Here is a 14,240-nt window from a genome sequence, read left to right as displayed (position 1 = left end):
ATTCAGGTCATTTTGAATTTTGATCCTGTCCTCTGGGGTATTAGCTATTCCTCCTAATTTGGTGTCATCTGCAAATTTGATATGTATGCTCCCAATTCTGTCATCCAAGTCATTGATAACATGAACAAGAATCAGCTGTAGAGAGATCTTGTAACACCTTTGAGACTAACTGGAATAAAGAAGTTGGCAGCATGAGCTTTTGTAGACTTCAGTGTACTTCCTCAGAAGTCTAGCAAAGCTCCTGTTGCCAACTTCTTTATTTCAGTTAATCTCAAAGGTGCCACAAGATCTCTCTACATACTGATTCTACAGACTAACATGGCTATATCTTTGAAGAATCTGCTGGAGTGAGATGAGGAAAATCAAGGAAGTGTCTAGCCAGAAGTCTGTATGTATTTTTAAATTGCACATGATGGGCAGCACAAAGGATCAGATCTTCTGTGAAAGCCAAACTGCCCACAAATGGGAGAAGTGGTGCCCCTTACCTGCACCAGGGCATCGTCCCCCAACAAGGAGCAGGACAACGTTGGGGTGGTGCCAAGGAACCCGGAGTCTGTCACTTCCTCTACTGTTTCCCCGATCGACAGCACAAGCGTGGCATTGACGAAGGACACAATGATGTAGGCATCGAATTCATCTAATTGCAGTAGCAAATGGGAAAGGCACCAAGGTCAAAAAGGTTTGCAAAGCCAGTGTAGCCCACAGAAAGTCTCCTTCCCCTTCTATCAGCACATTAATACACATGCTCACAATAACTTCAGTCCCCAGAAAGAGCTGCCTTTATAAGTAAGATAATATAATACTATTTTGCATTATATGTAATTAATAATATATGTATCTAATAATAATATTATGTTAATAATAATATATGTAACTGTACAGAATATCAAAGCTAAATAATGACAACTGTGTCCCAAGCAAAGAAACCTCATGGCCCATCCCAATCACGCTGTGGCCCTTGAGGGCTGGGGACCAGACAGGAGGCTTGCCCAAAACTGAAGCAAGGCCAACTGGCCAGCCTGCTCCAGCCCATGCCACCCATCCAGCTCCCCACAGAATTGGTGGCCTCCACGATGCCAATGATCAGAAGCCAGCAATACCATTTTGCCTAATGAGGCTGGCTGGCCAGTCTCCTGTGAAGCGCTGGAAAAACCCAGCTGGTCTCATCTCAACGGAGAGATCGTGAGCTTGCATCGGGGGCTATGTAGCCCCTGCAATGGCCTGACGTGATCAGGTTGCTCAAGAACAGAGAGAAAGTCACCGCAAAAGAAGGATATTTGAGAGCCAGTGAGCATACGGATACATGAGGAGGATGGCCCTCTCTTAAGAATCCCTTCATCTGGGCTGCCACCCAAACCGACGATCCTATGGGTTGGGTACAGCTGGAGCGAAAGCCCCTGCGGCTCCTTTCCCATCCGTGCGAAACTGCTCAGGCAGGACAGCTATGCTTCCTGCCAGCTCAGGCTCATTCCTCCCATGCGCCGCATCGTGATTACGATAAAAGAAACCAAGAGAAAACCTGCAAGGCAATAAACATGTACCAACCTAAACTTATACTTGTATAACGCAATGCAGCTAAAACACAGGATGCTATTAAGACACCTCTCTTAAAAAAGATGGGGAGGGGAGATCTATAGTAGGCTAGAAAGGCAGGAGCAGAAGAACAGTCCCCTCCCTTGCTTGCATCCTCAAAGAGTGGAGCCCCATTTAGTTACAAAGCTGAAACCCTGGCCTCCTGGGCCTGAGACAGAGTGCCATCAATGCCCCAGGCCCAGCAGCCCTGGCTTAGCAGAGGATCCAAAACCCAGAGCTGGCCTAGTCTAGTGGAGCAGCCAGGATGCTGGAAGGAAAGCATTCCTTCCTGAGAAAGATCTGGGCATGAAGGTGGGGATTTCCCCATATAATAAACTAAGTCCTGAATGCTACGAATCGCAAGGGAGGGATGCCAACTGTCGCTCAACGTTTAGCCAGCCACTGGCAATGGGGCAACAAAACAGATGGAGAAGAGAGGAGGGACGCACTGGGTTGGCAGTCACTTCTCCTCTCTCTTCACTTGCACTGCAAGATAAAAGGGCAACGCTGAAAGAAAAGGCACTTGTTCAAGATGCTAAGTGCCAAGCAAAGCTGGGCCTTGCATCCCAGGCACAAAAACACTCCTCCTGTGAACCGAGTTTTCTGCTTCAGCTGCACCCATTTCACAGAAACCAAGCTGACAAAAAGGCTGAGAGGTCAGTAACACAACCCCTAAAAGAGGGCCAACCTGAGCCCAAATACCAAGTCCCATATTTGGCAATAAAAAGTGCCTCCCCTCCTCCCCTCCCCGAAAAAAGTCACAACACACACCTGCTAGTGGAAACAGACATCAAGATAACCTCGGCAGATATATTGTGTATGCACACATACATACAAAAATAGGCAGAGTAACTCTCACCCTCATTGCCCCCTCCCCATGGCAGCCATTTTAGGAATGGGCAAGCCCGCCCACACAGAGCATCCATTTTGTTACCACACACATTCAGCCCCCATATGCCCACAGTTCCCAAAAGGGCTGTCCTTCCTCCTTGACTGCTACAGAGCCAAATAACCTCAGCAGAAAGGGGTGGGAGTCACATGGCCCTCCAAATACTGTTGGACTGCAGCTCCCAGCAGCCCCCAAAGCCAGCGAGCCAGTGATGAGGAATTCTGGGAGGTGGGGTCCCCAGAAAGTGGTCCGATGGCCAGGAGGGAGCTGTCCTGAGGAGGCTGGAAGGGGAGCCTGCCCGCCGTCCCTCGGCAGGCAAACAGAAACTCTCCTGCCCCACAACGAACACAAGGCTTTTAAAAGCATGCAGTTTTACTGACTAAAGTCTTCTAAGTATTTGTAAGAGCTTATCACTGTATTTGTTTTAATTTCTAAAGGCGCTTTGAGTCCTTTGGGGAAAAGGAAGGAAATCCATCAATCCATCATAAATGGCCAATGTCTGAAAAGGACCGCATGCAGACCACTCCGTCCAGAATACTTGTTCTTTTCAGTCCACAGAAACTGTATGGAAGTTTGTAAGCTTTAAAAGAGACTAAACACTGAGACATGATACACATCTGCAAACATGCATCTTCACTTCCATCTAAACCACCACATGCCTCTCACGTTCTGCTTAGAAACAGCCACAACCGCTTTCCTTCAGGCAAAGCCACCAACCATCCTTCTAGGCCTCCAGTCACAACCACTGGACTCTCATAACAAGCGTGACGCAAACCTGGCGTGGTGGGCAGTTCTGCAATCCTCTGCTTGCACTGGGGCACTTAGTAATAAGTGCCACAAGGCTGGCACAACCACAAAACACTGTGCTGGATCTGCTGCCACTTCCTTGCTTTGCTTGGATTGGGGGTAGGAGGACCCTGCCATTATCACTGTCCTCCTCCACCGCTTTCTTCATCTGCAGCCCTTCCGATAAGCTGCTTCCCTCATTTCCTTGGCCTCAAGACTTCAACATAAGCTGGGTAGTTACCGATTATCAACAGCCCTAATTGCTCATGAACTGATTTATATCCCAGCATTTCTCCCATATGGAACCCAAAGTGGCCACCACTAATTTGGTGCCATCTGCAAATGTGAGTTTCCAGTCCAGCACCTATTCTAAGTCCTTTGTAAAGATGTCAAATGACACTAGTCCCCACACAAGACCCTGAGACATCTCACCGGTAACTTCTCTCCATGATGAAGGGCAGCTGTGGGTGAGCACTCTCTGGATTTGATCTGTCAACCAATTCCAAAACCATCTAACTGTAACACTGTTTAGTCCATACTCCCATACTGAGTTCTTGCAGACCCTTGCAGATGTTCTGAGGGATTCCTTTACAAGAAACGTAACAGAAAGGCTTCAAGGTTGTCCCATCCACGCTCCCAGCCCACTCCAGCTAACAAAGCAGGGCCACCAGCTACTGTTTAGGTACACACCTGTGGGAGGGGGTCAGCACCTCTACCACCAGCCACCTGCGGAAGAAAGAAGAAGGCTTGGTATTGGTAGGATCACAACCACGTACCAGCCGAGGTTAATATTTGCCATGAAAGGGTTTATATTGCACACAGGCCCAACACAAGAGCAATAATATCTGCACAGGAACAAGCCTTCCTGGGCTGGGGCCACATTATAACAATTTAGGGATCCAAGTCTGCTCTTTTGGAGCAACTGCTATCAACACATCAGAGTCACAGATATCAAGACCCCAAAAGAAACAGGAAAAGGAAAAGCCACCGCCTTCCTCCAAATTTGGGGACGGGGAGAATCCCCCTCTTTTCCCCCTGATTCTTTGGGTGAGCAAATGACTGACAATTAGGTGAATTCAGAGTTCATTACAATTTTACACTACTGAAAAACCCACCACTTTACACACTGCCACAGTAAAAAAAAGCTCATGAGAACCCTAGCCATCACATAGAAGCAAGAGAACTGGGATTCACTCAGGATATCTGGACACTTCATAAGAGACTGAAGTACACCTGGAATACATTTATTTTCGCACAGGGAAGCATTTGTATGGAACAAGCTCTGCTCCATGAAAATTCAAACTGGCGTTATCAGAGAAAACTCAAGCTCACTTGCTCCGAGTGAACAATGAGCCATCTTTCCACGCCAGAAAATTTGAATTCAGAATATGTCCTGAGAAAACAGTCCTGTAAACGGAGACAGCCAAAGCTCATCAAGCCCTGGGCTGGAAGAGATGTCAAGAATAGCAGGGAGATCACATCTGAAGATTGCAGGCGCATGACCCAGAGCACTGATTTAGGCATGGAGCGGTGCCTCCCAAACCCACAAGAGAAACAGAGAGAGAAACAGCATGGCAACTCCAGCACATGCTGCAGCAAAGTCCACCACCTCTGTATTTCTCAGAGATGGGCTGATTATCAGGCTGGGAGCTACAGGAAGATTCATACAAGTGGCAGTGGCCTGACCCCAAACCTTTAGAGCTTTTAGGAACAGATCCACTTTTCCCAGGAGGAGTGCAAAGGGAAAGGCAGCCATGGCTAGGAAAAGAGACCCCAACCCCCGCAGCCAACGGTCCTTCTGAGGCCGATCCTCATACCCCAACTGCAAACCATTTCCTGCCTTCAGAATCAACTAAGACCCAATGCTAGATCAGCAGATCAACAGACAAGCCACACCTCCATCTAGCGGCTAAAATGAGTCTGTTTTCTAGTGCACAGTCCATTCATCACTTGAAAACACAGAACCATATTTTCTACAGGTCTCAGAAGTAATGTATTCTTTTACACATCCTTCAAAGAGCTAAGCAGCCACCACATTAAAACCCAATTCAGCAAAGAAGACAATGTAAAAGCCAACACCTGCCTGCACAGAAACGTGTCTCCCAACCGGCAGGAGAGCATCAAAGACTGGTACCAGCCTGGCCACCGATGCCAGGGGCTTGCAGAGCCTGGGAGCTGCCACCAAGAAGGCCCCTTCTCCTCCCCCAGGCTCAGAGGAAAGGACCTTAAAACCCAGGGAGGTTCATATGGGAGAATATGGTCTTAAAGACAACCTGGCCTTGAATCATAGAGGGCTTTATAACAGGTCAAAGCCAGCACTTTGAATTGTATCTGGAAACAGAGACTGGTAGCCCAGAAAAGCAGTAAGTGCATGAAAGTAGTACATAAACAAATAAAGGAGGTTTGCCATAGTCCTGAAAAGGTTAACAGCCAAAGCTGGGTACCAAGGAGTCTGAATCATGCCACATGGTCTCAAGAGAAATTCTGGTCTCCAATGCTGAGCGTATAAAGCCAACTTACAATCTCCATCACTTCCAGATGCAGCAGAGAAGCCTTCCTTACCTTCAACATGCCTCCTGACGGTCCATACAGCATTGGGGTTACCAGGCAACTCCGAAACGGCCATTTCAGACACCTACCGAGACAGAACATTTTTCATTTACTGTATGCATCAGTTTTGATGATTTCTCCACCAAATGGTGTTACTAAATGGTTAGCCATCCTGAGGGGGACTCTTACAGAATCAGATCACCAGTCCGTCCAGCCAGCCCTTTTGCACCTCTCCTAGGTACTTTTGGAAACAGAACGCCAGTGGCTTCAATGGGCCATAATGGCCTATCATTGACCAGCTGACAGCATTTATGCAGTTACACTGACTGGACAACTTCATTATTCAGAGGTTCATTCTTCCCTTATCTCTCATCCAGTTTTACAAACTTGTGAACCTGGCAATGTCACCTGCTGTGATTCAGACACTGCTTTCCCCAGTCTTCGTCTGAAACCAGACACTGGAAATGCTGCCTTTGCATCAGCCTGGCTTTTTCTGATTGGCAGTGGCTCTCCTGTCCCAGGCAGAGAGGCATCCCAACCCACAGCTACCCACAACCCTTTAACAGGGCCATGCTTCTCAGCCTATCAGATGTGAGGCACCAGCAATATCCCATCCCCTCTCCCAACCATATGCCAGAAACCAGTGCCATATTTGTGTCCAATGGCTCCCATCAGCCCTAACTCCTCAGGAGACCCTTCCTGCCTCTGTGCTTCTTTGGCTCATAACAAAGACAAAGTCATAGGAGCGTAAAGACAGACAGTAGCAGTAGTTTTGATGGGTCAGAATCCAGATGTGGAAACCCAGCTTGGTTCTTTCTGCCAAGCGCTCCCTTGTTCCCCTCCTTCTCTTACCTCGAGTCCATGCCTGAGGACCCTGAGGGATGACCGGGGGCCCCTTCCACAGGCCACATATAACTGAGGCGTATCTTCATTCGCTAGATCAGCTATCTGCACAAACAATGCCAAGGTACAAAAAGCAAGAAGCTGAAGGCTGTACAACTCAAAATGCACAACCTGCCTGAGCTTTGAAATCTGTGGGGGAGGGCTTTCTTTCTCTTAGTCCCACCACCATCACATTATTATTATTTATTATTATTATTATTTATTACAGGTAAATTTGGTGAGGATGCAGCATAGTGTCTTCATGGTGGCTGCTCCCAGGCCATAGAGCTCCCTTCTAAGGATGCTCAGTTGCCCCTCTCTGCTCTTTTTCCATCAGCAGGCAAAATATCTTTTTTTATTTAGGCAGACCTTTAAGAGACAGAAAGGTGTTCTAAATGTGGTGTTACCTATTTATTAATTAAAACAGCTTTATATATGTATTTTTGAAATACAACTTTAGCTGGACTATGTTTTACAGTTCTGCAAGCTGTTCTGAGTCCCTTTCAGGGAGATAGGCAAGGCATAGTGGAAATAAAAGTTGCTCAGAGTTCTTCGTTACAGCAAAACTGATACACAACTTTGATAAATTAAAATGGGTAAAATAAAAAAGTCTATCCTGCTTATCACTTTGGATCTTAAGAGGCAGCCTGCAATATCAACTCTGGCATTATTCTCGGGGCCCAGGGGACGACATACAAGGCCTGGGGCAAACCCAAGGCAAGGGAGTCAGTCTGCAACTTGAGAGAATAAGAAGGCAGCATTACCTGGCAGCACAAGATGGGAGACAGGCTATCCAGCTCATCCACCAGCACCAGGTTCTTGAGCGGCCGGGGCTGGAAAAAGAACGTGTCCCCTTCCTCCAAAGGCATGGCAGAGGAGAACTCGGGCTCCTCATCGTCGTCTCCCAGGTGAGCGATCTGGTAGAGGTAGCTGCAAACAGGAGACAGGGGCTCTAGCAGGGCTCCAAAGAGAGGGGGGTCTCCACTTTGCCACTGCCCTAACATGGAGGCTTCAGGGAATGCTTGTTTGCTTGAGTGAAAAGCTATGACAAAGGGCAAGAGTGGCTGAAAAGAATCCAGAGTCCCTTCTCCAGCCCCTTCTTCGCCTGCCCCCCCCCCCCACCACAACTGGGACAAAGACAAAATGCCGTTCCCTTTCCAAGGCTAGATGTGATAAGAAGCAGTCATGAGTGTACAGACGCCTGCTTCCCGAATGGCAGCAGCACTTGCAGCGGCGAACATTCAATTGAGTAGCCCTTTTAGAAGGGAATAGCGGTGTCTACTTACTGGTTCCCAAACTCAGAAGCCACAAAGAGGAACCCTGTTTTCAGCACACACATGGCAGCAGCTACTGGAACAGTGTCAAAGTACTTGAGGCGGATTTCTGTGACCTGAAAACCCCACAAAGGAGTCCCTGCGTGAGCCAGACAGCAAGGCTTCTTTATACTCACACCAGTAAACTAGAGCTTGCCAGTGCAACTGGATGGCTTACCATGTCCTCATCAGTCTCCAAGGTGATTTTGAAGATATCACCCTGCTCTGTCTGAGCCAAGAAAAAGAACATAGACTTTGTCTTGTGTGTAGCAGAGCAAACAAAGATCATGCCTCTTTCGGGATCATCCAAGTCATTCTGTCACAGAGAAGAGCAAACGGAGACTCAGTCTTACAGGCATTTTCTTTGTAAGAGTACAAAATACACGTGGAGACTTCATCTCTCTCACCGTCTTCCTGGCAACATCCCATCTCCTCTGTAAAGACTCTGACCTGCCAGAGAGGCTGCCTCTTCCCCCTCACACCCTTCTTCCTTCTCACATCCACCATCTCCTGTCACTTCATCCTTTCTGAGCTCTCTGGAGGAAGGACAGCATGCCTTCTCACTACCACTTTCCCTCCTACTCCATATCCTTTTTTCATCAAGTGGCATCCGGAAAATGTGTGCTCAGCACTGACAGTATGGCTGCCACTCTTTGCCAAATTAAGACATCTAGCCCTTTCTTACAACTCATGTTTACCATCCAATCCATGTGATCCTCCAACCATCCTGCTAGCCAGAGGAAAAGGAACTCATCAAAAGTCCAAGTCTACTTTATTTGTTCCTTACTTTCTCATGACAACTGAATCTCACCATAATTCTATGTGCAAAGAAGGAAGCGCTCTAAAGTGACCCAGCAAGCTTCAGGGAATGAATGTTCCAGTTCTAGTCTGATGCCCAAAACCACACCGCTCTGGCTTTCTAAAAATGGTCAAGTCCAGACCTTTCCATCCCTTACTTTGGCCGACGCCGCATTTGTCTGTCCACTACATTCCTACAGAATAACCCATTTTTCTTTATGTTTGCTAGCCAGAATGAATATTTTCCCTAGCTGGCCAGAGAGTGTTACCAGGATATTCATTCAGAATGGCAAAAGGCCACAATATTCTTACCCGCCTTCTGGGAATGGGACATCGAATATCTGGTTGATCACCAAAGTTTTTGTAGGTGATGTAGTTTTCAGAACAAATGAGCACCCCACTGGGTCCATCAGAGCCTCCAGGCACTGAAAAACAAGAAGGCTTCATGAGAAGTGGAAGAACACCTGCAGGGACAGTCGAGCTCAGGCTCACAAAATACCATTCTTTCCACATGAACTGCATGTGAGAATAAATGGCACAAAGGCTTTCGTCATCATGCTTAATAGGCGTTGGACAGCACAGGCCTACAAACCACAACTGGAGTTTCTTCCAGCAACTTTGCTTATCTCCTAGAAAAGTCAGTACCAGCTGCCTCAGGTTCATTTCTGTCTCTCTCTGAGTTCACTGGTCCCTCAAAGCTAGTTGTCGCATTTCTTCACAATAATGTGTTTGTGCTTGAATGTGTATTGTAATAATAGTGGGGAAAGGGCTGGGCAGGCAAGAGCAACAAAAGGCACAGAAGCCAGAGGAAGAGAAAGGCAAGCAGCACTCAAGGGAGTGGATAGATCTGATGCTAGCTGCAGGCTGCTTGCTCCAAAGCACAGCCTTTTCATCTAGGCAAGGTTTCCAAAAGAGAACCTGGTGTGGAAATACTTGTTGTTCTTTCCATACAGTAGATGCGAGAGCAACAGTGGGGTCTGGTCCAGCCAAAGAAAATGAATTATGACATCTCTAAATTAAGGCAGAACACCTTCTCCCTAAGAAGACTGCAAATGGCGGTACCTGTGATAAGGAAGTTGCCATGCTCCTCCAAGGGCTCACTGTACTTCCGGACCACGTGGTTCAGGCCCAGGTCTAACTCATAGAAGGTCAGGGTCTGCTGGGTGTTGGCTGCTGCTTCTCCTGTGGGATCACTGTCTGCTTCCTGGCCAAAAAAGCAAACAAACCAAGACAGACACACTGGCATCATGTTTTGCCAAGTAAGAGAACAAAGATATGATTTTTAAAGTCAACTGCCTTGGGAGTTACCACTGAAGAGCAGAAAGGTAAGCAATACGCAACTACCTCCAATGTATGTGCCTCGTTCATGCTCATATCCTATGTGCTTCCCCTCTTTTTCCTCCTGTTTCATTCTTGTAATCATTCTTTAATAATCCAATTATGTGTTTAAAAAAGAGAGCTCAGTTCCTCAGTACCTCATAATCCATTTCCAGGCAGGCAAACATGGGGTTTTCAAAGCCTACGTCTACTCCGACCACATGGTAAACCAAGGTGTTGGCCTTGTGGGCCTCCAAAGGGGAAGAAATGGTGAGGCGGGCTGCAGCATCTCTGTTCAGAATGTAGACAAGCTTCTGCTTCTCAATGGCACCTGGGCACACACAAACAGGAAGGGAGCACACCGCAAACACAATGAAAAGCAGGGACAATGTCAACCCTTCAATGCCATGGCAGCCCAGCCTCCCTGGGAGAAAGGAAAGAGCAGCCGGGAGACTTAAGTCACACGGTTTTCTTGGCAAGGTTTGTTCAGAGGTTTTTTTCTCAGGGCCTCGCTCTGAATCTGGGTGAGTGTGACTTGCCTACGGTCATCCGGTGGGTTTCCCTGTCAGAGCGTATATCCATACCATGGTCTCCAGAGCAATAACACAACACTCAAACCACTGCACCACACTGGCTCTGCATTTTAGCCAATAATTATTTTGGTAGGTGTGTATTGACAACCAGCCATCCATTCTAACAAGAACCTGATCAGAAATGGATCCAAGTGTCTTCATGGCTTATTTCAGAGAAGAGACATGAATTCCAATCATCATTTCAGGCCAAAGGAAAAATATGCGCTGTTCTTGGCAAATGCAGAAACCGCAACATTATTTTAGAACCAACGGAAGTGGCACAGTCAAGAAGGCTCCATTCGTCCCAGAATGGGGAAGACAAATGTTATTAAAATTCAACATCCGCATGTCAGCCTTCTCATGTGAGCTACAATCAAAGCCTTCCCCCTTCATACTGTGACCCGTCCAACCCCCTCAAAACTATACTACTACTAATTTGCAAACCTGCAACACCATCACCAAGCTAAAAATCCTCTGAGATCAAGACCAAAATGGGGACTCAAGAGTTAAAAGATCCCCTGAACTGCCAGTGTTTCAGTCAGTATGTATAGCCACACAGCCCTCCTCCGTTCATGAAACCAAGAGACGCATGCAGCCGGAGCAGAATAAATAAATACTCATGGCAGCAACTATTTTGTGCTACAATTGGCTGTTAAAAGATTTTCATAATGTGGAAAGTGGTAAAATGAAAGCAGCCAAATCCATGGATCAAATGTCACCTGGGTCCCAAACTGCCAAAGAGCAACCCTTTCTTAGGGTGCATCTACACTAGAAATGATGCAGTTTGACACCACTTTAAGTGCTGTGGCTCCATCCTATGGAATCCTGGGGTTGTAGTTTTACAAGGTCTTTGCCCTTTTCGTAAGTCAGAGAACCCTAACCTTTCCAACTGAACCCATTTCTTTCTCAGTCCATCTCACTCTTCCTCGCAGTCCCATTACACACTCCCCAACTTACTGATCATGACCGCTCTCCCCTTTGGGTCCACAGCCAAGTACTGTCCGGGAACGATCCTGCGGCAGCCACTCTTGCCAAAGGTTTCCTGGTGAATCTTCTCAAACACATTTTTAGAAGGCTGGTACTCTAGAATGACAATGCGGCCTGAATCGCTGCCCACCACGATGTAGTCTTTGGTCCCACCGGTTAAGCGGAAGGCCATGAGGGAGCGAATGATCCCAAAGACTTCGACTGTCAGCAAAGTATGCACTTTTCCAGTATTGGGATCGGGGCGAAGCAACTCCAGGATCTTCCCTCGGGAAACAACAATCTCTTGCTGTTTAGTACCTAAAAAGAAGAACTCTGTCAGATGATGACTGCAAAGGGAAAGCACTTCTCAAAACAACAACTCAAAGGTTCCTTACAGACAGGTCCTCATAGGATGAAGACATTGTGATTGTTCCCAATGAAGTGAGGGAGAGAATTCATGAACCTGGAGGGCCAGAAATCTAAACTACAAATCTTTTGGGTTCGGTTTAATAGTCAATGGGGCCATCACCTAACTTTTCAGAAGCCACTTTCAAAACTTAGCCTTGGCATCCTTAAGGATACAGTGGCCCCCAACTCACCAACATCTGCTTTAAATCTATGATGAGAAAGGAACATAGCCAAACCAAATCTTTCTTTCCTCCCCCTGAAAAGGCCTGAGCTTTTGTCTGGTTATTAGCCCAGAACCTGTATTCTGACTTCTATGCTTCCTCCCCATGGATCTCTGCTGCCCCACAATGAGAGACGCAGACATGGGGGCTTCTGTGAGGCGGGTGCAGCATCTAGTCACAAATCCTGCATTAACTAGACATAAGAGATAGCAGTGAGAACAGCGCTTACCTGAAAAATTGCCATGGATGGCATAGCTGATGCCCGTGGCTCTCTGCAACGTGATGTTGTAAAGGAACATGGCGCCGGCGGATGGTAGGCCGCCTCAGAGACCCTGCCAGGAACAGGAACAAGCCGTTAGGAGTGGCACCGGCTCCTTCCATGTCCTTTGAAACTAATGCTCACTGGTTCATGACATGGGAGACAGAGCATAGGCAACACTGGAAGGAAGCAAGGATGCCTCCAAGACTGGAACACCTTCTTCAACCTTCCTGATACAGAGGGCCCTTGCTATCCATGGACGCTCAAGCCCCATTCAACCCAATGGCAGAAGGAAATGGCGTCTCTTATAGAGAACGGAAAGTCAAGGTTTCCTATTTGGAGTGTAGGCTTTTTCTGGATATTTAATGGATGCTTAAATCCATAGATTAAGCATGACTGCATTCCCACAGCAAGACAGTCTTGAGGAGAAACTACCTTCCCAGACCTTGAGAACACTTGGTTTCTGGATACACTGAGGTTGGGTCGACTTGCCATCTCACTAGATAAGGTTTTGCGCTTCTAATACACACCCCAAGCTATGTGCCTTTTAAATCAAAATACCGCACCAGCAGAGTTGCCATCTTGGTTTATCATTGTGGTAAAAGCAAAAGCAGTGGCTGCTGGCACCTTATTGGCCTAAACCTTTAAGGCACAGTGCATGCCAGGTTAGATGCCCTTTTGCCCGTTACATGAGGGCTGCAAGCATATGTTTGTGTGGAGGAAAACAAGTAAGGAGTGAGGCATCAGACACGAATAAGTAAATACATAAAGCCTGTGCCAAGTGCCACACTCTGCTATCGCTATTCTGTGTCTGCGCATGAGAGGCAATCGCAAGGGCACCAGCCCAGCCCCGTTCTGCCAGGCCCCAGGGAGGCAGCCCCGGAGCCACACAAGCACATCGCATGCGGCTTCCCTCGGACACAACTGCTCCCGCTCCCTCCATGCGCACATGCAATTGCACACACGCAGAGCAAAGGCTCCGTACACCAATGGCTCACAGCTTATGGCGGCCCTAAAGTGCATGTTTCATGGGGCTTCCTTGCGGCTGCCTTCCGCTGAGGCTGAGAGAGCGGGGCTTATCGCCCAGGGTCCCCCAGCGGCAGGCTCCATGGCTGGGCCAGCATTCGATCCCTGGCCTCGCAGTGGATGACTGCCCAATGTATCCTCTATGGGCAAGTATTCTCCAATGGGGTTCCTTATGCTTTAGCTCCCCAAACGGGGCCCTTGAAGAGCGTTTGGGCTTCAGCCCCCAGAATCCCAGTCCGCTGGCCAACGCGGCTGAGGCTCCCGGGAGCTGGAGTCCAAAAGCCCTTCAAGGGCCCAGTTTGGGGTTGAGGACTCCATTTCCCAGAAGCCTCAGCCATCTAGGCCCAGAGCCGGGGACTCTGGGAGCTGAAGTCCAAACCCTCCGGAGGCCCAGCGCCTGGGAAGCGAGGCAAGTGCCCTCCCAACTGCTGGGCCCTGCGCTCCGCTCACCGGCCTCGCTCGCTCGCCGTCTCTCTGCGGCCCAGGCCTTCCTCTCCGCCGCGGAGGCTCCAGCTGCGGGGGCGAAGGCGGCGCGGATGGCGACGGATCCCTCGCTCTGCTCTCCACCGCTCAGCCCGCGCTCCGCCACCTCGTCGCCCACCGCGCATGCGCGCTCCCTGGGGTCCTTCCGTGGAGGAGGGCTGCGCTAGGCGCGCCTGAAGCAACTCCCGACGCTCCTCG

General features: G+C 48.4%; 1 protein-coding gene and 1 non-coding gene across 2 annotated transcripts in view; both read right to left on the bottom strand.

Moving 5' to 3' along the window:
- Positions 1-14,186, bottom strand: part of SF3B3 (splicing factor 3b subunit 3) — a 24,229-nt gene extending 10,043 nt beyond the window's left edge. The window contains exons 1-12 of the mRNA XM_042480840.1: positions 14,010-14,186; positions 12,504-12,606; positions 11,637-11,963; positions 10,266-10,438; positions 9,853-9,994; positions 9,103-9,215; positions 8,171-8,308; positions 7,966-8,069; positions 7,444-7,609; positions 6,650-6,745; positions 5,810-5,882; positions 486-637 (exon numbers count right to left, since the gene is read on the bottom strand). Of these exons, the coding sequence (XP_042336774.1) occupies positions 486-637; positions 5,810-5,882; positions 6,650-6,745; positions 7,444-7,609; positions 7,966-8,069; positions 8,171-8,308; positions 9,103-9,215; positions 9,853-9,994; positions 10,266-10,438; positions 11,637-11,963; positions 12,504-12,573 (1,554 nt within the window). The 5' untranslated portion in view covers positions 12,574-12,606; positions 14,010-14,186. The remainder of the gene's footprint in view (positions 1-485; positions 638-5,809; positions 5,883-6,649; positions 6,746-7,443; positions 7,610-7,965; positions 8,070-8,170; positions 8,309-9,102; positions 9,216-9,852; positions 9,995-10,265; positions 10,439-11,636; positions 11,964-12,503; positions 12,607-14,009) is intronic.
- LOC121914992 lies at positions 10,808-10,889 on the bottom strand. Its single transcript, XR_006100627.1, has one exon. It is a non-coding gene; the product is annotated as a small nucleolar RNA SNORD111 (small nucleolar RNA).
- Positions 14,187-14,240: the final 54 nt, after the last annotated feature.

This window comes from Sceloporus undulatus, chromosome 8 (assembly GCF_019175285.1).
Source record: "Sceloporus undulatus isolate JIND9_A2432 ecotype Alabama chromosome 8, SceUnd_v1.1, whole genome shotgun sequence".
Lineage (NCBI taxonomy): Eukaryota > Metazoa > Chordata > Lepidosauria > Squamata > Phrynosomatidae > Sceloporus > Sceloporus undulatus.
This window is presented reverse-complemented; position numbering and strand designations above follow the sequence as displayed.